This window comes from Taurulus bubalis (assembly GCF_910589615.1).
Source record: "Taurulus bubalis genome assembly, chromosome: 8".
Taxonomy (NCBI): domain Eukaryota; kingdom Metazoa; phylum Chordata; class Actinopteri; order Perciformes; family Cottidae; genus Taurulus; species Taurulus bubalis.
In genome coordinates this window covers 28,018,116-28,042,660 of record NC_136596.1, presented here as the reverse complement: position 1 = coordinate 28,042,660, position 24,545 = coordinate 28,018,116, and the positions used below count along the sequence as shown (strand labels likewise).

Here is a 24,545-nt window from a genome sequence, read left to right as displayed (position 1 = left end):
CACGTATGGACACGCGCGTGGAGCACAATGGGTGAGCGGCTTCTGTCATTTCAGTCGGTGCCAAATAAATCATAATAAATAGTGTTATTCTGTCTGGAGCAGCCGGGAGGACCGGCACCGGCGCCGGTCCTCCCGGCTGCTCCAGACAGAATAACACTATTTATTATTATTTACTTAAATACAGCTACCATAACATACCCACTGGTAGACGGAGTGTCGTCTTCATTAATAAACGCTTACGTCGTTACTGTCACCGGATGTACCGCGACACCGACGACGGCTTCAGAGTCCCCGAAGAGTTTAAAGAGCGTGACGTCACGTAACGCGTCATAATGAGGCTCGACCGGATGCGAGGTGTTACCTCTGTTTTATTCTAAGTGTTTACAAGTTACACATTACCTCACATTACTAGACAACAACACAACAACAACAGATGAGTGAACATTTAAAATAACACAGGGTTCCTACGGGCATGGAAAACCTGGAAGAGTCATGGAGTTTATAAATGGTTATTTCCAGGCCTGGAAAAGTCCTTGAGAAAAATAAAATTCCCAAAGTTTAGTAAAAGTCATGTAAATGTGTTATATTCATGTGTTCATGACGTTCATTTACGCTGAGTTTGAAATAATGAATATGCTTTTAAAAGAAAGACTCAAAATATAAGCAGGCATACATACAGGCATCTATATAAATGTTTATTCTTTTAATCAAACTATTGTCTCATTCATTTGAGTCATTTAAGGTTTACTGTATGCTTTGTGTTCTCATTGTTCATTTAAATGCTACATTTACTCACTTTTTACTGTTTACACCCAGATTTCACTAAATGCTTGTCATGGACATTTGGTTTAAAGTCATGGAAAAGTCATGAAATGCACTGGTCAGGATGTGTCTGAACCCTGATACCAGCATAACAACCAACTATACAAACAATCAGACAAGGACAGAAAAACGCAGACATAAATCAAACATAAATCATCATCCTCCACATTGAACCTACTATAACAATTATAAAAATGTAATATATATAATAAATCCAAATTAATGAAATGAGATCAGCTATGTCGTAACGTCAGTGCGCTTCAACAACCCACTGAAGGTACTAAACTAAATACTATTAAGTATTCATAACATATGTGTAAATGTACATGGACATATGCTGTAGTTGACCGACACAACCGAATGAAAACTACTCTTTCTTTCAATCATTTTATTTTAAGTTTTTACAAGTTACACATTACCTCACATTACGAGACAACAAAAAACAACAACAAATAAGTTAAATAAAAAAACAAACATAACAGCATAACAACCGACTATACGAACAACCAGGACAGAAAAACACGGACATAAATCATCATAAATCATCATAAATCATCCTAAATCATCCTCCACATTGATCCTACTATAACAATTGTATTTATTAATTCTTACCACCATTTCATTTTCACTTCAGTTCAGTCTACATATCTATGTTTTTACCAAAGGCCACATTGTTCACACTTTACTTAATAGAATAAAAAACTAATAAATACATGTTCACTGAAAGATACCCCCCAGCTGATTCACATTAAAACAAGTCTCTTTTTGTGTCTGAGTTTTTAGATCTGAAAATACAAATGAGTCATTGTTTTATTAAATATGAGCTCATTTGCATCCATCTCCAAACAGAAATATGAACACCGGATGTTTTTTTACAGATGTCTCTTTGTATCGCCCCACGAATGACCAACAGCCTTAAAGAAAACTCAATATTCTTCATGTTTTTAGTTCTAACATGTTGTATAAATGAGGCTATGGATGATTTATGAACAGACATTCTATAGAAACCTTCAGAATATGGAGAGGAATAAAAGTGTAAAGTTTGGGCGTGAGAGCTGCTGACGGATCAGAGTCTAGAATAAAACTCATTTAGCGTTATCTAATGGCAACTTTTTGTGAATTTAGGACGAATCTACAGACGCAAATAAACAAAGTAGTAAAATAAACATCCTGGATATGTTTGATATACATACTCGGTTATTTTGGTGAATATTGAGATCAGGATTATGTAACGCGATTCTCTTTGACTTTGGAAACATCACGCATTCATTAAATGTTTTGATCGTCTTTTTATTAGTGTATGTTCTTGAACTTAAGCTATAATTAAACTGAAAAACCAATTAAAAATAATATATATATTATTAATAATATAATATATACATGTGTTTGTCGTAGTAGCAGCAAAAATAAAAATAACGGATGAAAGATGCTTAATTTATACAGAAAAACTCAATATGTACAATGAAACAGCAGAGTATTAATTTAGGAAATTAAATTTAAACAATAGAGCAAGTGCAAAGTATGTGAAGTGTGTATGAAGTGTGTATAAATATAAACGTGTAGAGTGAGTAACAAACAAGAAAAGCGGGATGTAGATGTGTGTGTGTATATACATATATAGATACACATATATATATATGTGTATCTATATATATATTTGTATCTATATATATATATATATAGATACACATATATATATATATATATATATATATGTGTATCTATATATATATATATTTGTATATATATATACATATATAGATACACATATGTGTATCTATATGTATATATATATATATATATATATATATATATATATATATATAATATTTCCCGTGTGCATGTCTCCACAGAGACCAGCAGTGATGCCACAGCCCCGAGTGAAGCTGGTGGTGACGGGAGATGACTTCGGCTACTGCCCCAGGAGGAACCAGGGCATCGTGGACTGCTTCCTGGCCGGAGGCGTGTCCAACGTGTCGCTGCTGGTGAACGCCTGCGCGGCCAGAGAGGCGGCGGATCTGGCCAAAAGGTGGCCGACTAATTACGACAAGTAACGCACCGGGCCTGTGAACATCGGCCTGGTCTTTACTCCCTCTGTCATAACTGGCCACATATCTAGTCGCATCCAGACACTCCAGCTCCGCTCCACTTACATAGCAGTTCATTTTCTAGCGAGGGCTGCAGCTATCCAACGCTCAAACTGTTGAGTAGAGCCGGTCTGATACCGAGGCCGGAAACAAACCTGTGCACCGATCCGATATCGAAAGTAACGGCTGGCGCTAACGGATAACGCTAACGACTGGCGCTAACGACTGGTGCTAACAGCTGACACTAATAGATAACGCTAACGGCTGACGCTAACGGATAACGCTAACGGCTGACGCTAATGGCTGACACTAACGGATAACGCTGACGCTAACGGTTAACGCATACGGCTGACGCTAACGGATGATGCTAATGGCTGACACTAACAGATACCGCTAACGGCTGACGCATACGGCTGACGCTAACGGATGACGCTATTGGCTGACGCTAACAGATACCGCTAACGGCTGACGCATATGGCTGACACATACGGCTGACGCTAACGGATAACGCTATTGGCTGACGCTAACAGATACCGCTAATGGCTGACGCATACGGCTGACGCTAATGGCTAACGCTAACGGCTGACGCTAACGGATTATGCTAACGGAAACGCTAACGGCTGACGCTAACGGATAACACTAACGGCTGACGCTAACGGATGACGCTAACGGATAATGCTAACGGGTGACGCTAACGGATGACGCTAACGGATAACGCTAAAGGATAACACTAACGGCTGACGCTAACGGATAACGCTAACGGATAACGCTAACGGATAACGCTAACGGATGACGCTAACGGATAATGCTAACGGGTGACGCTAACGGATAACGCTAACGGATAACGCTAACGGATAACGCTAACGACTGACGCTAACGGAGGTTGCATTGAGTTACATTATGATGCGTTCAAGCTCCATTTAGGAGAAATGATCATCAGGCAGATTATAACGTCATCGTGACGTGTTCAACTGTAATCTGTCAAACTTATATTTTGGCAAAACACTTGAATAAATAGTTGTTTGAAGAAGATGTTTTCACAGCAAATTGTGACCCATTCACCTTTTCCTGTCTTTAACCCACTGGCATCGGACCGGTATCGGTGAAGGCCTATGAGTCGGTATCTTTATCGGTTAATCTGGCGATTATTTTCTCGATTCGTTGTTAGCTCTATAAAACGGCGAGCAGTGTTTCCCAAAGACCAAGATGGCGTCTTTTTTTGTCCACAACTCAAAGAGATTCACTTCACCGTCATAGAGCAAAGAGAGCAGAACATATCACATGTAAGGAGCTGGACTCGTGTTACATGTTGAGAGCAGCCTGAATGCTCGTCTTTAGGCTGCTTAATTACGCAGACGGTTCCAGGCAAAAGGATAAACGTGGAACGCGCCTTTGAGCTCGTTGGACGTGACGGAGGTGCTCTCTCTCCCGTCAGGCACAGCATCCCCATCGGCCTCCACGCCAACCTGTCCGAGGGCCTTCCGGTGCGCCGGCCGGCCTCCACGCTGACCAACCAGCACGGCTTCCTGCGCGGGAAGACGGGCTTCCGCCAGGCGCTGGAGCGAGGCCAGCTCAGCATGAAGCAGGTACGTCCGGCCACATGCACACCTGTTGATGCCCGATGCTCAAGGTGCAGCAGGACTGAAAAGGTGTGCTAACATTAGCATCTTATTACATACATTCAACCACACATTTACAGGTCAACTAAAACAAAGCCACAAAACTGATAATAAAACGTACAGCACCTTGTTCCCGTTGAAGCGAGGTGCTTGGCCGTTCCTACTTTGTGTTTTTAACACGTTACCTTCATTTTGACCTGCTTCTGAAACGGAGTCAAGTTACTAAATGTACCGTAAAAGTCGGGTTACAAGCCGCTACTACCTTCGGTCAGTGTCCCCGTTAGCTCCCCGTTGTAGCCAGCTAGCACTCCTGATAGTGCTCCTCCTAGCGCTCCGCTAGCTCCCTGACAACCACCGAAGGTAGCAGGACCAGCCCCGGCTCCACACCCGACTCGGGCAGAGGGGACGTGGGCAGTAGCAGCAGCAGCAGGGAGCTAGCAGCAGCGCTAGCTAGAAGGAGCGCTAGCTACAGCGGGGACACCCACCGGAGGTGGGAGCGGCTTGTAACCCGACTTTTATTGTAACAAATACTGGGCGGCCTTGCCGGAAAGGCTTCAAAATGAAAGGACCCGAAAAATACAAAAGCAAAGGTTACGTATCGTAACTGTCATCTCCGGGTGCCAGAGTCCACATCGCGTACATCTGAGATGATGAGCTGCTCCGAGGCTCTAAGGTGCCACAATATCTGCTCAAAGTTTCATAGAAAATGTTGCTAATAGCTTAGCTTAGCCTTCTGCTAACTTGCTCAGCCGTTCCTGCTGCTGCACCACATACCCGGTTATCTGAAACATGGCGGCCACTTCCCCTGCGTTTGTACTGGCAGAAAAATGCAAAACAAAAAATGCAAAAATGTCACCGCACAGGATCTGCAGAGACACACACGCCGGCTACACACAGGCTGGTTTTCAGCCAAAGGGAAACCAGCTCATCAGCTTTTCTTCTCCTCCAGGTGGAGCTCGAGTTGAGGGCCCAAGTCCGGCTGTTCCAGGACCTGACGGGTCACCTGCCCCGCCACATGGACGGACACCAGCACGTCCACGTGCTGCCAGGTAACGAGGGAACCGGAGTACGACACGCTGCCGACTGCTGCTGGACACGAGTCAACCGGCTCCACGCTTCTGAATACAGGAACATAATCTGTTGAAGGAAGACAAACCACAACAAGACAGGGTTCTGACGGTCACGGAGTTTATAAATGGTTGTTTCCAGGCCTGGAAAAGTCCTTTAAAAAAATAAAATCCCCAAAGTTTAGTAAAAGTCATGTAAATGTGTTATATTCATGTGTTCATGACGTTCATTTACTCTGAGTTTGAAATAATTAATATGCTTTTAAAAGAAAGACTCAGAATATAAGCAGGCATACATACAGGCATCTATATAAATGTTTATTCTTTTAATCAAACTATTGTCTCATTCATTTGTGTCATTTAAGGTTTACTGTATGCTTTGTGTTCTCATTGTTAGTTTAAATACTACATTTACTCACTTTTTACTGTTTACACCCAGATTTCACTGAATGTTTGTCATGGACATTTGGTTTAAAGTCATGAACCCACTGGTCACAATGTGTTGAACCTGTAAGATCACTATTACTTAGATAGCTCGTGACTGCTGGTGTTGTTGGTCACGGTGAGTCTTGACGTGGTCGTCCTGTGTGGTTGCAGGCGTGCGGGAGGTGTTTGCACAGGTGCTGTCAGACCTCAACATTACCTTCACCCGCGTTCCAGTGGACCCGGGTCTGCACAGCTGCCCGGCGCTGCCGGCACATCTGAGAAAATTCTACGCACAGGTGGAGAAGGACGCTCTGGACTCCATCCCTGTATTCACTCGCTACGGAATCAGGTCAGTAAATGTTCAACAAAACACCACCGGACACGCTGGTCTGGAAGTGAGACACGGCTACAGACCAGACGGCTACCTCCGGTTCTGAAGAGGGAAGCAAATGCAGAAGTGTCAAAAAACTTGCATTCTCTCTCCTGACCACCAGGGGGTGACTCTTCTGGTTGTATCGAAGTCTATGCTTCATGTGTTAAAGCTGCATTCTCTCTCCTGACCACCAGGGGGCGACTCCTCTGGTTGTATCGAAGTCTATGCTTCATGTGTTAAAGCTGCATTCTCTCTCCTGACCACCGGGGGCGACTCCTCTGGTTGTATAGAAGTCTATGCTTCATGTGTTAAAGCTGCATTCTCTCTCCTGACCACCGGGGGCGACTCCTCTGGTTGTATAGAAGTCTATGCTTCATGTGTTAAAGCTGCATTCTCTCTCCTGACCACCGGGGGCGACTCCTCTGGTTGTATAGAAGTCCCCTTCATACAGTAGATGCCGTCTACGCTCCAGACTTTGTTCTGTCCTCGTCCTCCATGTTGGGACACACAGATGGATGGATTTGTAAATCAGATGAGATGAGGTCACTTTATTAGAGAGCGGGGAACCAGTGACGCATCACAGATTAAGTGTTGTACCTAAAAGGACTACTTACCGTGTACTTCTACTTCAGAGGAATATACATTGTAGTACTACTTACAAGATATAACAATTACAGCTTGACACATTATTATTCATTGAATGATCCATCATCATATTAGAATACAAGACATATAGTTTCATATATATATTTCAAATATAAATAAATAAAACCCCTGGTTTAGTAAAAGTTGTGTTAATGTGTCCCGTGTCCTCAGGTGGCCGGACGTGTACCTGGGCCTGACCACCATGGGCCAGAACATGTCGGTGCCCAGCCTGCAGCGGGCCCTGGGCCACGCCTTGGCCTTGGGGCCCTCCTCGGCCGCCGCCCCCGGCGGGGCCCCTCCCCGGCCCGCGGCCACGGCGGAGCTCATGGTGCACCCGGGGTACCCCAGCGGGCCCCAGGAGGGCGGCTGCGGGGAGGGGCCCGACGACTTCTCCCGCTCCGCCGACCGGCAGCACGAGCTGAGCGTGCTCAGGGACCCGGGCCTGCTGGCCCTCTACCGCCGGGAGGGGGTGCAGCTCTGCGCCTTCAAGGACATCTGAGGTCGAGGTCAAGGTCAAGGGCCTCGGGGCCTCGGGGCCACGGGGCCACAGGGCCTCGGGGCCACGGGGCCTCGGGGCCACAGGGCGTCACATCGACACGCCCGCAATCACAGAAATGACCCTAAAGCCGCCCGTTATATGTGACGGGGTCTTTGTACACAACTTAATACTGTTGCTATCTCCTGCCACCAAACCGTGTGTGTGTGTGTGTGTGTGCGTGTGTGTGTGTGCGTGTGTGTGTGTGCGTGTGCGTGTGTGTTGGACCCGTCAATCTCATATTTCTGCGGTGCTCATTCATAACTCAAGGACCTCGTGCAGCAGAGATTCACACTTTTGTGAAACATATTTTATTGACATCATGTTCCTCTAACCGTCGAAGAGACAAATGCCTCAGCACTTTAAATACAATGTGTTCAAACACATGACTACAACCGTTAAACAACCGGCGCGTTAAAGCAGCGTACTTTACCGTCTAACTCAGTGAATTCTGAGTTTATTTATTATATAATAAACCACAGTGAGAACTAAACCGAAGGCAGACTTTTTGTTTTGCTTCCGTCCAGTTGGAAATTAAAACAAGTGCCGACTACAACGGAGCGCCTCAACCACGTGTCGCTAGGAGGAGAGCTAGCGGGGCTAATGTAGGCAACGGAGCTAACAGCTAATGTCTAACGGGGCTAATGCAGCCAACGGAGCTAACCTCTAATGGCTAACGGGGCTAATGCAGCTAACGGCTAAAGAGGCTAATGCAGCCAACGAGCTAACAAGCTAACGGGACCGAGCACATAGCAGGACTGATCTATCTCTACACGGCTCCTAAAAGCACAGAAGGATATGCACTACCGCGCCGGTAAAACTGTAGTTTTTGTTTGTTTTAATGCTAACTAATAAATCATGAGCTTATATTCATAATATTAACGATGGTAAATGTGCGTACGAGGTGCTGACTACAGATCAGTGGATCACACACATCCCTCACAGCACTTATTCCAGGCGACTGGAAACCAACCAGCAGCAGTGTCGGGCGAATCCGGAGGAGAACAACAAATGAGAACAGAGAAAAGGCCGCAGGACGTCCTGTGGCGGTTCCAGACTTCCTGCCTCCGCGCAGACCGCCTGCACTCACCAGTTCATCCAGGGCAGCGAGTCGGGCTCACTTTGGGTTGATCTGATCTCGGGGTTTGAAGAGCTTCATCATTCCACTTGTGTCCTACTGTCTAATGTGTGTGTTCTCATATGGGCCAGTGTGAGCCGGTGGAGGCTAAAGGGGACCAGCAGGGTGGATGTATGAGTCACAAAGATCTCAGGTCTGTGTAGCACGAGTAGCATGACCATAACCTCACTGCCAAATGTGTGTCTCTGAAGGGACTCACTTCAACTCTTGTAACAGTTCGTATGTTTGTAATATTTACAGCCCTTACCTGGGAACTATTTTTGATAGTTTGTTTTTACGCATTGCTTTGTTCGATTCGTTACAAAAAATGAAAGCTGAGCGAATAAATCTTTTGACAAACTGATGCCTGATGTTGTCTCTCTTGAAAATCTCCTCAGACTGGTTCCACTAATGGATGCGTTTCTTTCCTCAATCACCTCTCCTCCTAAAGGTGTGTTCTCTCCTCCTAAAGGTGTGTTCTCTCCTCCTCCTAAAGGTGTGTTCTCTCCTCCTAAAGGTGTGTTCTCTCCTCCTCCTAAAGGTGTGTTCTCTCCTCCTCCTAAAGGTGTGTTCTCTCCTCCTAAAGGTGTGTTCTATCCTCCTCCTAAAGGTGTGTTCTCTCCTCCTCCTAAAGGTGTGTTCTCTCCTCCTCCTAAAGGTGTGTTCTCTCCTCCTCCTAAAGGTGTGTTCTCTCCTCCTCCTAAAGGTGTGTTCTCTCCTCCTAAAGGTGTGTTCTATCCTCCTCCTAAAGGTGTGTTCTATCCTCCTCCTAAAGGTGTGTTCTCTCCTCCTCCTAAAGGTGTGTTCTATCCTCCTCCTAAAGGTGTGTTCTCTCCTCCTCCTAAAGGTGTGTTCTCTCCTCCTCCTAAAGGTGTGTTCTCTCCTCCTAAAGGTGTGTTCTCTCCTCCTAAAGGTGTGTTCTCTCCTCCTCCTAAAGGTGTGTTCTCTCCTCCTAAAGGTGTGTTCTCTCCTCCTAAAGGTGTGTTCTCTCCTCCTCCTAAAGGTGTGTTCTCTCCTCCTCCTAAAGGTGTGTTCTCTCCTCCTAAAGGTGTGTTCTACCCTCCTCCTAAAGGTGTGTTCTCTCCTCCTCCTAAAGGTGTGTTCTCTCCTCCTAAAGGTGTGTTCTCTCCTCCTAAAGGTGTGTTCTATCCTCCTCCTAAAGGTGTGTTCTCTCCTCCTAAAGGTGTGTTCTCTCCTCCTAAAGGTGTGTTCTCTCCTCCTCCTAAAGGTGTGTTCTCTCCTCCTAAAGGTGTGTTCTCTCCTCCTCCTAAAGGTGTGTTCTCTCCTCCTAAAGGTGTGTTCTCTCCTCCTCCTAAAGGTGTGTTCTCTCCTCCTCCTAAAGGTGTGTTCTCTCCTCCTAAAGGTGTGTTCTCTCCTCCTAAAGGTGTGTTCTCTCCTCCTCCTAAAGGTGTGTTCTCTCCTCCTCCTAAAGGTGTGTTCTCTCCTCTCCCGAAAGGTGTGTTCTCTCCTCCTCCTAAAGGTGTGTTCTCTCCTCCTCCTAAAGGTGTGTTCTCTCCTCCTCCTAAAGGTGTGTTCTCTCCTCCTCCTAAAGGTGTGTTCTCTCCTCTCCCGAAAGGTGTGTTCTCTCCTCCTCCTAAAGGTGTGTTCTCTCCTCTCCCGAAAGGTGTGTTCTCTCCTCCTCCTAAAGGTGTGTTCTCTCCTCCTCCTAAAGGTGTGTTCTCTCCTCCTCCTAAAGGTGTGTTCTCTCCTCCTCCTAAAGGTGTGTTCTCTCCTCCTCCTAAAGGTGTGTTCTCTCCTCCTAAAGGTGTGTTCTATCCTCCTCCTAAAGCTGTGTTCTATCCTCCTCCTAAAGGTGTGTTCTCTCCTCCTCCTAAAGGTGTGTTCTCTCCTCCTCCTAAAGGTGTGTTCTCTCCTCCTAAAGGTGTGTTCTCTCCTCCTAAAGGTGTGTTCTCTCCTCCTCCTAAAGGTGTGTTCTCTCCTCCTAAAGGTGTGTTCTCTCCTCCTCCTAAAGGTGTGTTCTCTCCTCCTCCTAAAGGTGTGTTCTCTCCTCCTCCTAAAGGTGTGTTCTCTCCTCTCCCGAAAGGTGTGTTCTCTCCTCCTCCTAAAGGTGTGTTCTCTCCTCCTCCTAAAGGTGTGTTCTCTCCTCCTCCTAAAGGTGTGTTCTCTCCTCTCCCGAAAGGTGTGTTCTCTCCTCCTCCTAAAGGTGTGTTCTCTCCTCCTCCTAAAGGTGTGTTCTCTCCTCCTCCTAAAGGTGTGTTCTCTCCTCCTAAAGGTGTGTTCTATCCTCCTCCTAAAGGTGTGTTCTATCCTCCTCCTAAAGCTGTGTTCTATCCTCCTCCTAAAGCTGTGTTCTCTCCTCCTCCTAAAGGTGTGTTCTCTCCTCCTCCTAAAGGTGTGTTCTCTCCTCCTAAAGGTGTGTTCTCTCCTCCTCCTAAAGGTGTGTTCTCTCCTCCTAAAGGTGTGTTCTCTCCTCCTCCTAAAGGTGTGTTCTCTCCTCCTCCTAAAGGTGTGTTCTCTCCTCCTCCTAAAGGTGTGTTCTCTCCTCCTCCTAAAGGTGTGTTCTCTCCTCCTAAAGGTGTGTTCTCTCCTCCTCCTAAAGGTGTGTTCTCTCCTCCTAAAGGTGTGTTCTCTCCTCCTCCTAAAGGTGTGTTCTCTCCTCCTCCTAAAGGTGTGTTCTCTCCTCTCCCGAAAGGTGTGTTCTCTCCTCCTCCTAAAGGTGTGTTCTCTCCTCCTAAAGGTGTGTTCTCTCCTCCTCCTAAAGGTGTGTTCTCTCCTCCTCCTAAAGGTGTGTTCTCTCCTCCCCCTAAAGGTGTGTTCTCTCCTCCTCCTAAAGGTGTGTTCTCTCCTCTCCCGAAAGGTGTTCCCAATCACCTCATTCCTTCTCCTGATGTATCGTCGCCCCCTGCTGGCCAGACCCCTGTTACCCGTGTGTGTGTGTGTGTCTTCACATGTGGAAACTGATCAGTCAACACTTCATAAGCTCTCTTCCCTGGTGAACGTCCTCATGCAGGACCCTGCAGCTCCTTCAGTCCTCGGTGTGAGGCAGGAACCACAAGTCCTTCCTTCCTCCTGCTGCCGTCAGGCTGCACAAGCAGCTGAGCTCTGGTAGACCACTAACACTTCACTTCATCACTTTGACTGCACTCATCTGGTGTAATATAAATACATTCAAGTACTTTTATATACTTTTTATTCCGACTACATTTAATAAAAAATTGCTACTGTATTCTTTAGTTTTGTATTAGTTATTTATATTGTAATACTGCAATTTCTCCACTGTGGGACTAACAAAATCTGTTATCAAAGTTATCTTAGTTCCTTATTTTGTTAGTATTTTATTTCTCTGTAAAAATAAGTGACACCGCTGCAGTTATTTCATTTTCAAGTACTTCACATTAAAAGTGTCCATAATGTATTGTAAAACATAATATATGTATATATAGCCTACTGAACCAGAGACCATGTAAGGCTCAGGAAACCTCTGCAGGTGTTTTCTGTTTATTAGACGACTACAATACTGAACTTATTCACAATATTAACATTTTCAGAGGTACTGAATTTGTGTATTTGAAATCAGCTGTAAGCCAAAACCATCAACATTTTAATAAATGCTTGAAATATGAGCTTCACTTGATTGAATTACTGAAATAAATTAACTTTTCGATGATATTCTAATTCATTGAGATGCACCTGTACACACAAATATGTCAAATGTTTTGTTGAGTTGGCCAGAAATAACTTAGTTGTTTAACTGTTGAACATATTCATATTTTCCAGCATAAAAGGAAGATAGTTTCTATTTATTTCCAGGAAAGTTAATTCTTTACCTTGGACTCTCTTCTACTAAAAACATCTTTACTCAAGCTCCCCTTACTGGCCTTTCAACAGCTTTCAGCTGCATTTGACAAAGTAGTGATTCTCCCGCTGTAGAAGACTTGAAGCTCCAGTTGACTCATTATTATTATTATTATTGTTATTATTCAGAACGCATGTCAAACTGCCCGATCACGGTTCAATATCTAACAAGCTATTCATCGAATCCATAAATGCGTTCAGGAATTCAGCCCCCAACAAAAGAAGAAGTGTAAATGGAACATGAGCAACATCCACTAGACGACCCAGCAGACAGTGAGGCCAAATGGTTAGCCATCTTTATTATGAAACAATATTGGGACCAGATCAAACAGCTGTTACATGGTGGGGTTTTTTTGGTGTTTTTTTTCTCTTTTTTTTGGCCACTGCAGTCCCTTTTTCCGTGTCCTGACACTTCCCCCCCTGGACAGCCAGCCCTCTCCCAGCTGCCTTCAAGGTGCTTGTTTTCTTATTTTATTTTAGGACCACCTCCGGGAGCTGAGCTTCATTCCAGCCGAGTGCAGCCTTCTCCTCCCTCCAGCCGGGCGGCGCAGGAATACGTCTCCGTGTCTCACGGCGGCGGAGACTAGTGCCGGGAGTCAAATTAAGTGGAAATTCTTCCCACGTTACCGATTATATTAGCGTCAAAGTGCCAATCAAAGTGGAGAAAGCTAAATTATTACAAAAGAAGAAAAAAGGGCCTGGTCGTGATAACATGTCTGGAGTGTTTGGAAACCATTTGGGTTCTTTTCTCCCTCTCAACACGAATCTTCCATCGCGTTTTCAGCAAGAACTATTCAATTAATGTAGGGCCTGGGGGAGGGGAGCTCAGTGCACGTCTAAGGGAGGAGAGTGGTGCTACCTGCAGCTGATCTTTTTTTTTTTTTTAGCTTAAAAGATTTGATGGTGGGGCAGAAAAAAATAATTTGTTATCAACCGGTTTTCTTGCTTTGAGAAAAGTAAAGTCTACGTGAGATCTATTCAACACAAAAGTTGTTTATATAGGAGAGAAAAAGAAAACGACTCGTTACTTAGTATTTCCATCTAACTCTTCGTCCCCTTAGCATTTCTGTTTCCATTGTTTTCGCGTTAAGAAAAGAGTAGAAAGTTAGAAATGGTCTGGAGATTTATGGCCGAGGAGGAAGAGGAGCAGTAGTCAAGAGGAAGGGGAGGCAGCCGTCTGATCCACAGATCAGAGTCCTGGATGGGCTTCAGCTGGGAGGCATCTGGGACTGCAGGAGGTGTGAGGTGGGACAGGAGGATCAGGTGTGGGGGGAGGGGGGCGTATTGGTCGGGCGGGTGAAAGAGGAGAGAGGGGGAGAGGAAAGAAACAGAGAGAGGGCTACACGCTCGTCAGGTCATCAGTCCATTGGCCGCTTTTCGCCGTATTTCTTTGTAAACTCTTCAGCGTTCTTCAAGAATTTTTTACGGTCCTTTGAGTATTCTTCTGCTAGGTCTGCCCTGAGGGGATGCTCCGGCTGGGGGTCGTTCACCAGCGCGATGAGGGACTGAATTACTGCAAGACACACACACACACACACACACACACACACACACACACACACACACACACACACACACACACACACCAAGTTAGACGTGAACGACGTGTTCCCTGTGCCAGCAGCAGCGACACTGAAGCGGTTAACGTTGTTAAAGGAGACGCTCAGCTTCTGCCGGAACACGTTTAAGTATTAATGTTCATAAAAACACCATTTCCATCTGAAACGCTCCATTTTAGCCACCGTCTCTTTGCAAAGTAGCGACCCACCAACAAGAACATGTCGGGGAGTAAATCTCTTCGGTAAAATCTAATTAAATCATGTTATCGTGACGTGTTCAAATGTAATCTTATCAAATGTAGTTATTGGCGAGAAGGAGGTTTTCAATATGAAAGATATCAGAAAGGGAATCATGAGCCATTTCACTGTAAAGTCGTACCAGAACACCTTACTAAAGTAACCCAGAGGGGAAAGCTCTCGGTCCTGATTGGTTCACACACAGCCTCATGAACCTCAAAGCGGTACATATTGTAGGCGGCTAGCTTGCTACGCCGTTAACTAGCAAACAACTAGCTAGGAAGGAGTGTGTTGCAGAACATTAGCCCAATGTTACCATGGTGACAAATTACAAGCTAAATGCTTAACTCACCGGGAACGATGACGAAGGTTATTGTTCCCACAAACCCATTAAACCTGCAGATGTTTGCTTTGTTGGTATGAATATGAAATACGTAGATTTTTGTATTTGTCATTTATTGAGTTTATTTTACCGTCACTGTTGTAATGTGCATTATGGATCATGACACCACTCAGATACAGAAGGCTGTGGCGGCCGGCGGCAGCAACACGACCCGCTCCCCCTCTCTGCAGCGCCACAGTGAAGCTGACGAAGTTGTCCGTCTCTTCAGAGAATGGTCAGAAACACGGCCGCTTCCTGGAGCGCCACACACCCGCTGGATCGCACTGGGTTTTTAAATATTTAGTTTTCCCCGATGAAAGTGAAGCCTCACGTTTTCACAGGGAGCGCCTCTAGATGGAGGACTTGCAGTGATTTGCTGGATACATTTCGGGGCGGTACGACTTAACCGGTCGGCGCGGCCGCAGCCTGCACAGAAAGCCTGAGCGGTACTTGAGCGTTTGGGTAATCCATCGGCGCTCGTCAGACCCGACTTCAAATGAGAACAGAGAAAAGGCCGCAGGACGTCCTGTGGCGGTTCCAGACTTCCTGCCTCCGCGCAGACCGCCTGCACTCACCAGTTCATCCAGGGCAGCGAGTCGGGCTCACTTTGGGTTGATCTGATCTCGGGGTTTGAAGAGCTTCATCATTCCACTTGTGTCCTACTGTCTAATGTGTGTGTTCTCATATGGGCCAGTGTGAGCCGGTGGAGGCTAAAGGGGACCAGCAGGGTGGATGTATGAGTCACAAAGATCTCAGGTCTGTGTAGCACGAGTAGCATGACCATAACCTCACTGCCAAATGTGTGTCTCTGAAGGGACTCACTTCAACTCTTGTAACAGTTCGTATGTTTGTAATATTTACAGCCCTTACCTGGGAACTATTTTTGATAGTTTGTTTTTACGCATTGCTTTGTTCGATTCGTTACAAAAAATGAAAGCTGAGCGAATAAATCTTTTGACAAACTGATGCCTGATGTTGTCTCTCTTGAAAATCTCCTCAGACTGGTTCCACTAATGGATGCGTTTCTTTCCTCAATCACCTCTCCTCCTAAAGGTGTGTTCTCTCCTCCTAAAGGTGTGTTCTCTCCTCCTCCTAAAGGTGTGTTCTCTCCTCCTAAAGGTGTGTTCTCTCCTCCTCCTAAAGGTGTGTTCTCTCCTCCTCCTAAAGATGTGTTCTCTCCTCCTCCTAAAGGTGTGTTCTCTCCTCCTAAAGGTGTGTTCTATCCTCCTCCTAAAGGTGTGTTCTCTCCTCCTCCTAAAGGTGTGTTCTCTCCTCCTCCTAAAGGTGTGTTCTCTCCTCCTCCTAAAGGTGTGTTCTCTCCTCCTCCTAAAGGTGTGTTCTCTCCTCCTAAAGGTGTGTTCTATCCTCCTCCTAAAGGTGTGTTCTATCCTCCTCCTAAAGGTGTGTTCTCTCCTCCTCCTAAAGGTGTGTTCTATCCTCCTCCTAAAGGTGTGTTCTCTCCTCCTCCTAAAGGTGTGTTCTCTCCTCCTCCTAAAGGTGTGTTCTCTCCTCCTAAAGGTGTGTTCTCTCCTCCTAAAGGTGTGTTCTCTCCTCCTCCTAAAGGTGTGTTCTCTCCTCCTAAAGGTGTGTTCTCTCCTCCTAAAGGTGTGTTCTCTCCTCCTCCTAAAGGTGTGTTCTCTCCTCCTCCTAAAGGTGTGTTCTCTCCTCCTAAAGGTGTGTTCTATCCTCCTCCTAAAGGTGTGTTCTATCCTCCTCCTAAAGGTGTGTTCTCTCCTCCTCCTAAAGGTGTGTTCTATCCTCCTCCTAAAGGTGTGTTCTCTCCTCCTCCTAAAGGTGTGTTCTCTCCTCCTCCTAAAGGTGTGTTCTCTCCTCCTAAAGGTGTGTTCTCTCCTCCTAAAGGTGTGTTCTCTCCTCCTCCTAAAGGTGTGTTCTCTCCTCCTAAAGGTGTGTTCTCTCCTCCTAAAGGTGTGTTCTCTCCTCCTCCTAAAGGTGTGTTCTCTCCTCCTCCTAAAGGTGTGTTCTCTCCTCCTAAAGGTGTGTTCTACCCTCCTCCTAAAGGTGTGTTCTCTCCTCCTCCTAAAGGTGTGTTCTCTCCTCCTAAAGGTGTGTTCTCTCCTCCTAAAGGTGTGTTCTATCCTCCTCCTAAAGGTGTGTTCTCTCCTCCTAAAGGTGTGTTCTCTCCTCCTAAAGGTGTGTTCTCTCCTCCTCCTAAAGGTGTGTTCTCTCCTCCTAAAGGTGTGTTCTCTCCTCCTCCTAAAGGTGTGTTCTCTCCTCCTAAAGGTGTGTTCTCTCCTCCTCCTAAAGGTGTGTTCTCTCCTCCTCCTAAAGGTGTGTTCTCTCCTCCTAAAGGTGTGTTCTCTCCTCCTAAAGGTGTGTTCTCTCCTCCTCCTAAAGGTGTGTTCTCTCCTCCTCCTAAAGGTGTGTTCTCTCCTCTCCCGAAAGGTGTGTTCTCTCCTCCTCCTAAAGGTGTGTTCTCTCCTCCTCCTAAAGGTGTGTTCTCTCCTCCTCCTAAAGGTGTGTTCTCTCCTCCTCCTAAAGGTGTGTTCTCTCCTCCTCCTAAAGGTGTGTTCTCTCCTCCTAAAGGTGTGTTCTATCCTCCTCCTAAAGGTGTGTTCTATCCTCCTCCTAAAGCTGTGTTCTATCCTCCTCCTAAAGGTGTGTTCTCTCCTCCTCCTAAAGGTGTGTTCTCTCCTCCTCCTAAAGGTGTGTTCTCTCCTCCTAAAGGTGTGTTCTCTCCTCCTAAAGGTGTGTTCTCTCCTCCTCCTAAAGGTGTGTTCTCTCCTCCTAAAGGTGTGTTCTCTCCTCCTCCTAAAGGTGTGTTCTCTCCTCCTCCTAAAGGTGTGTTCTCTCCTCCTCCTAAAGGTGTGTTCTCTCCTCTCCCGAAAGGTGTGTTCTCTCCTCCTCCTAAAGGTGTGTTCTCTCCTCCTCCTAAAGGTGTGTTCTCTCCTCCTCCTAAAGGTGTGTTCTCTCCTCTCCCGAAAGGTGTGTTCTCTCCTCCTCCTAAAGGTGTGTTCTCTCCTCCTCCTAAAGGTGTGTTCTCTCCTCCTCCTAAAGGTGTGTTCTCTCCTCCTAAAGGTGTGTTCTATCCTCCTCCTAAAGGTGTGTTCTATCCTCCTCCTAAAGCTGTGTTCTATCCTCCTCCTAAAGCTGTGTTCTCTCCTCCTCCTAAAGGTGTGTTCTCTCCTCCTCCTAAAGGTGTGTTCTCTCCTCCTAAAGGTGTGTTCTCTCCTCCTCCTAAAGGTGTGTTCTCTCCTCCTAAAGGTGTGTTCTCTCCTCCTCCTAAAGGTGTGTTCTCTCCTCCTCCTAAAGGTGTGTTCTCTCCTCCTCCTAAAGGTGTGTTCTCTCCTCCTCCTAAAGGTGTGTTCTCTCCTCCTCCTAAAGGTGTGTTCTCTCCTCCTAAAGGTGTGTTCTCTCCTCCTCCTAAAGGTGTGTTCTCTCCTCCTAAAGGTGTGTTCTCTCCTCCTCCTAAAGGTGTGTTCTCTCCTCCTCCTAAAGGTGTGTTCTCTCCTCTCCCGAAAGGTGTGTTCTCTCCTCCTCCTAAAGGTGTGTTCTCTCCTCCTAAAGGTGTGTTCTCTCCTCCTCCTAAAGGTGTGTTCTCTCCTCCTCCTAAAGGTGTGTTCTCTCCTCCCCCTAAAGGTGTGTTCTCTCCTCCTCCTAAAGGTGTGTTCTCTCCTCTCCCGAAAGGTGTTCCCAATCACCTCATTCCTTCTCCTGATGTATCGTCGCCCCCTGCTGGCCAGACCCCTGTTACCCGTGTGTGTGTGTGTGTCTTCACATGTGGAAACTGATCAGTCAACACTTCATAAGCTCTCTTCCCTGGTGAACGTCCTCATGCAGGACCCTGCAGCTCCTTCAGTCCTCGGTGTGAGGCAGGAACCACAAGTCCTTCCTTCCTCCTGCTGCCGTCAGGCTGCACAAGCAGCTGAGCTCTGGTAGACCACTAACACTTCACTTCATCACTTTGACTGCACTCATCTGGTGTAATATAAATACATTCAAGTACTTTTATATACTTTTTATTCCGACTACATTTAATAAAAAATTGCTACTGTATTCTTTAGTTTTGTATTAGTTATTTATATTGTAATACTGCAATTTCTCCACTGTGGGACTAACAAAATCTGTTATCAAAGTTATCTTAGTTCCTTATTTTGTTAGTATTTTATTTCTCTGTAAAAATAAGTGACACCGCTGCAGTTATTTCATTTTCAAGTACTTCACATTAAAAGTGTCCATAATGTATTGTAAAACATAATATATGTATATATAGCCTACTGAACCAGAGACCATGTAAGGCTCAGGAAACCTCTGCAGGTGTTTTCTGTTTATTAGACGACTACAATACTGAACTTATTCACAATATTAACATTTTCAGAGGTACTGAATTTGTGTATTTGAAATCAGCTGTAAGCCAAAACCATCAACATTTTAATAAATGCTTGAAATATGAGCTTCACTTGATTGAATTACTGAAATAAATTAACTTTTCGATGATATTCTAATTCATTGAGATGCACCTGTACACACAAATATGTCAAATGTTTTGTTGAGTTGGCCAGAAATAACTTAGTTGTTTAACTGTTGAACATATTCATATTTTCCAGCATAAAAGGAAGATAGTTTCTATTTATTTCCAGGAAAGTTAATTCTTTACCTTGGACTCTCTTCTACTAAAAACATCTTTACTCAAGCTCCCCTTACTGGCCTTTCAACAGCTTTCAGCTGCATTTGACAAAGTAGTGATTCTCCCGCTGTAGAAGACTTGAAGCTCCAGTTGACTCATTATTATTATTATTATTGTTATTATTCAGAACGCATGTCAAACTGCCCGATCACGGTTCAATATCTAACAAGCTATTCATCGAATCCATAAATGCGTTCAGGAATTCAGCCCCCAACAAAAGAAGAAGTGTAAATGGAACATGAGCAACATCCACTAGACGACCCAGCAGACAGTGAGGCCAAATGGTTAGCCATCTTTATTATGAAACAATATTGGGACCAGATCAAACAGCTGTTACATGGTGGGGTTTTTTTGGTGTTTTTTTTCTCTTTTTTTTGGCCACTGCAGTCCCTTTTTCCGTGTCCTGACACTTCCCCCCCTGGACAGCCAGCCCTCTCCCAGCTGCCTTCAAGGTGCTTGTTTTCTTATTTTATTTTAGGACCACCTCCGGGAGCTGAGCTTCATTCCAGCCGAGTGCAGCCTTCTCCTCCCTCCAGCCGGGCGGCGCAGGAATACGTCTCCGTGTCTCACGGCGGCGGAGACTAGTGCCGGGAGTCAAATTAAGTGGAAATTCTTCCCACGTTACCGATTATATTAGCGTCAAAGTGCCAATCAAAGTGGAGAAAGCTAAATTATTACAAAAGAAGAAAAAAGGGCCTGGTCGTGATAACATGTCTGGAGTGTTTGGAAACCATTTGGGTTCTTTTCTCCCTCTCAACACGAATCTTCCATCGCGTTTTCAGCAAGAACTATTCAATTAATGTAGGGCCTGGGGGAGGGGAGCTCAGTGCACGTCTAAGGGAGGAGAGTGGTGCTACCTGCAGCTGATCTTTTTTTTTTTTTTAGCTTAAAAGATTTGATGGTGGGGCAGAAAAAAATAATTTGTTATCAACCGGTTTTCTTGCTTTGAGAAAAGTAAAGTCTACGTGAGATCTATTCAACACAAAAGTTGTTTATATAGGAGAGAAAAAGAAAACGACTCGTTACTTAGTATTTCCATCTAACTCTTCGTCCCCTTAGCATTTCTGTTTCCATTGTTTTCGCGTTAAGAAAAGAGTAGAAAGTTAGAAATGGTCTGGAGATTTATGGCCGAGGAGGAAGAGGAGCAGTAGTCAAGAGGAAGGGGAGGCAGCCGTCTGATCCACAGATCAGAGTCCTGGATGGGCTTCAGCTGGGAGGCATCTGGGACTGCAGGAGGTGTGAGGTGGGACAGGAGGATCAGGTGTGGGGGGAGGGGGGCGTATTGGTCGGGCGGGTGAAAGAGGAGAGAGGGGGAGAGGAAAGAAACAGAGAGAGGGCTACACGCTCGTCAGGTCATCAGTCCATTGGCCGCTTTTCGCCGTATTTCTTTGTAAACTCTTCAGCGTTCTTCAAGAATTTTTTACGGTCCTTTGAGTATTCTTCTGCTAGGTCTGCCCTGAGGGGATGCTCCGGCTGGGGGTCGTTCACCAGCGCGATGAGGGACTGAATTACTGCAAGACACACACACACACACACACACACACACACACACACACACACACACACACACACACACACACACACCAAGTTAGACGTGAACGACGTGTTCCCTGTGCCAGCAGCAGCGACACTGAAGCGGTTAACGTTGTTAAAGGAGACGCTCAGCTTCTGCCGGAACACGTTTAAGTATTAATGTTCATAAAAACACCATTTCCATCTGAAACGCTCCATTTTAGCCACCGTCTCTTTGCAAAGTAGCGACCCACCAACAAGAACATGTCGGGGAGTAAATCTCTTCGGTAAAATCTAATTAAATCATGTTATCGTGACGTGTTCAAATGTAATCTTATCAAATGTAGTTATTGGCGAGAAGGAGGTTTTCAATATGAAAGATATCAGAAAGGGAATCATGAGCCATTTCACTGTAAAGTCGTACCAGAACACCTTACTAAAGTAACCCAGAGGGGAAAGCTCTCGGTCCTGATTGGTTCACACACAGCCTCATGAACCTCAAAGCGGTACATATTGTAGGCGGCTAGCTTGCTACGCCGTTAACTAGCAAACAACTAGCTAGGAAGGAGTGTGTTGCAGAACATTAGCCCAATGTTACCATGGTGACAAATTACAAGCTAAATGCTTAACTCACCGGGAACGATGACGAAGGTTATTGTTCCCACAAACCCATTAAACCTGCAGATGTTTGCTTTGTTGGTATGAATATGAAATACGTAGATTTTTGTATTTGTCATTTATTGAGTTTATTTTACCGTCACTGTTGTAATGTGCATTATGGATCATGACACCACTCAGATACAGAAGGCTGTGGCGGCCGGCGGCAGCAACACGACCCGCTCCCCCTCTCTGCAGCGCCACAGTGAAGCTGACGAAGTTGTCCGTCTCTTCAGAGAATGGTCAGAAACACGGCCGCTTCCTGGAGCGCCACACACCCGCTGGATCGCACTGGGTTTTTAAATATTTAGTTTTCCCCGATGAAAGTGAAGCCTCACGTTTTCACAGGGAGCGCCTCTAGATGGAGGACTTGCAGTGATTTGCTGGATACATTTCGGGGCGGTACGACTTAACCGGTCGGCGCGGCCGCAGCCTGCACAGAAAGCCTGAGCGGTACTTGAGCGTTTGGGTAATCCATCGGCGCTCGTCAGACCCGACTTCAAATGAGAACAGAGAAAAGGCCGCAGGACGTCCTGTGGCGGTTCCAGACTTCCTGCCTCCGCGCAGACCGCCTGCACTCACCAGTTCATCCAGGGCAGCGAGTCGGGCTCACTTTGGGTTGATCTGATCTCGGGGTTTGAAGAGCTTCATCATTCCACTTGTGTCCTACTGTCTAATGTGTGTGTTCTCATATGGGCCAGTGTGAGCCGGTGGAGGCTAAAGGGGACCAGCAGGGTGGATGTATGAGTCACAAAGATCTCAGGTCTGTGTAGCACGAGTAGCATGACCATAACCTCACTGCCAAATGTGTGTCTCTGAAGGGACTCACTTCAACTCTTGTAACAGTTCGTATGTTTGTAATATTTACAGCCCTTACCTGGGAACTATTTTTGATAGTTTGTTTTTACGCATTGCTTTGTTCGATTCGTTACAAAAAATGAAAGCTGAGCGAATAAATCTTTTGACAAACTGATGCCTGATGTTGTCTCTCTTGAAAATCTCCTCAGACTGGTTCCACTAATGGATGCGTTTCTTTCCTCAATCACCTCTCCTCCTAAAGGTGTGTTCTCTCCTCCTAAAGGTGTGTTCTCTCCTCCTCCTAAAGGTGTGTTCTCTCCTCCTAAAGGTGTGTTCTCTCCTCCTCCTAAAGGTGTGTTCTCTCCTCCTCCTAAAGGTGTGTTCTCTCCTCCTCCTAAAGGTGTGTTCTCTCCTCCTAAAGGTGTGTTCTATCCTCCTCCTAAAGGTGTGTTCTCTCCTCCTCCTAAAGGTGTGTTCTCTCCTCCTCCTAAAGGTGTGTTCTCTCCTCCTCCTAAAGGTGTGTTCTCTCCTCCTCCTAAAGGTGTGTTCTCTCCTCCTAAAGGTGTGTTCTATCCTCCTCCTAAAGGTGTGTTCTATCCTCCTCCTAAAGGTGTGTTCTCTCCTCCTCCTAAAGGTGTGTTCTATCCTCCTCCTAAAGGTGTGTTCTCTCCTCCTCCTAAAGGTGTGTTCTCTCCTCCTCCTAAAGGTGTGTTCTCTCCTCCTAAAGGTGTGTTCTCTCCTCCTAAAGGTGTGTTCTCTCCTCCTCCTAAAGGTGTGTTCTCTCCTCCTAAAGGTGTGTTCTCTCCTCCTAAAGGTGTGTTCTCTCCTCCTCCTAAAGGTGTGTTCTCTCCTCCTCCTAAAGGTGTGTTCTCTCCTCCTAAAGGTGTGTTCTACCCTCCTCCTAAAGGTGTGTTCTCTCCTCCTCCTAAAGGTGTGTTCTCTCCTCCTAAAGGTGTGTTCTCTCCTCCTAAAGGTGTGTTCTATCCTCCTCCTAAAGGTGTGTTCTCTCCTCCTAAAGGTGTGTTCTCTCCTCCTAAAGGTGTGTTCTCTCCTCCTCCTAAAGGTGTGTTCTCTCCTCCTAAAGGTGTGTTCTCTCCTCCTCCTAAAGGTGTGTTCTCTCCTCCTAAAGGTGTGTTCTCTCCTCCTCCTAAAGGTGTGTTCTCTCCTCCTCCTAAAGGTGTGTTCTCTCCTCCTAAAGGTGTGTTCTCTCCTCCTAAAGGTGTGTTCTCTCCTCCTCCTAAAGGTGTGTTCTCTCCTCCTCCTAAAGGTGTGTTCTCTCCTCTCCCGAAAGGTGTGTTCTCTCCTCCTCCTAAAGGTGTGTTCTCTCCTCCTCCTAAAGGTGTGTTCTCTCCTCCTCCTAAAGGTGTGTTCTCTCCTCCTCCTAAAGGTGTGTTCTCTCCTCCTCCTAAAGGTGTGTTCTCTCCTCCTAAAGGTGTGTTCTATCCTCCTCCTAAAGGTGTGTTCTATCCTCCTCCTAAAGCTGTGTTCTATCCTCCTCCTAAAGGTGTGTTCTCTCCTCCTCCTAAAGGTGTGTTCTCTCCTCCTCCTAAAGGTGTGTTCTCTCCTCCTAAAGGTGTGTTCTCTCCTCCTAAAGGTGTGTTCTCTCCTCCTCCTAAAGGTGTGTTCTCTCCTCCTAAAGGTGTGTTCTCTCCTCCTCCTAAAGGTGTGTTCTCTCCTCCTCCTAAAGGTGTGTTCTCTCCTCCTCCTAAAGGTGTGTTCTCTCCTCTCCCGAAAGGTGTGTTCTCTCCTCCTCCTAAAGGTGTGTTCTCTCCTCCTCCTAAAGGTGTGTTCTCTCCTCCTCCTAAAGGTGTGTTCTCTCCTCTCCCGAAAGGTGTGTTCTCTCCTCCTCCTAAAGGTGTGTTCTCTCCTCCTCCTAAAGGTGTGTTCTCTCCTCCTCCTAAAGGTGTGTTCTCTCCTCCTAAAGGTGTGTTCTATCCTCCTCCTAAAGGTGTGTTCTATCCTCCTCCTAAAGCTGTGTTCTATCCTCCTCCTAAAGCTGTGTTCTCTCCTCCTCCTAAAGGTGTGTTCTCTCCTCCTCCTAAAGGTGTGTTCTCTCCTCCTAAAGGTGTGTTCTCTCCTCCTCCTAAAGGTGTGTTCTCTCCTCCTAAAGGTGTGTTCTCTCCTCCTCCTAAAGGTGTGTTCTCTCCTCCTAAAGGTGTGTTCTCTCCTCCTCCTAAAGGTGTGTTCTCTCCTCCTCCTAAAGGTGTGTTCTCTCCTCCTCCTAAAGGTGTGTTCTCTCCTCCTAAAG

General features: G+C 45.9%; 1 protein-coding gene across 1 annotated transcript; it reads left to right on the top strand.

Moving 5' to 3' along the window:
• On the top strand, window positions 1-7,538 carry ydjc (YdjC chitooligosaccharide deacetylase homolog; the record flags this gene model as incomplete). Its single annotated transcript, XM_079222981.1, has 6 exons — window positions 1-31; window positions 2,676-2,851; window positions 4,345-4,495; window positions 5,478-5,577; window positions 6,193-6,370; window positions 7,211-7,538. The coding sequence occupies exons 2-6, from the start codon at window positions 2,688-2,690 to the stop codon at window positions 7,536-7,538; spliced, it is 921 nt and encodes a 306-aa protein (XP_079079107.1). The 5' UTR covers window positions 1-31; window positions 2,676-2,687.
• Window positions 7,539-24,545: the final 17,007 nt, after the last annotated feature.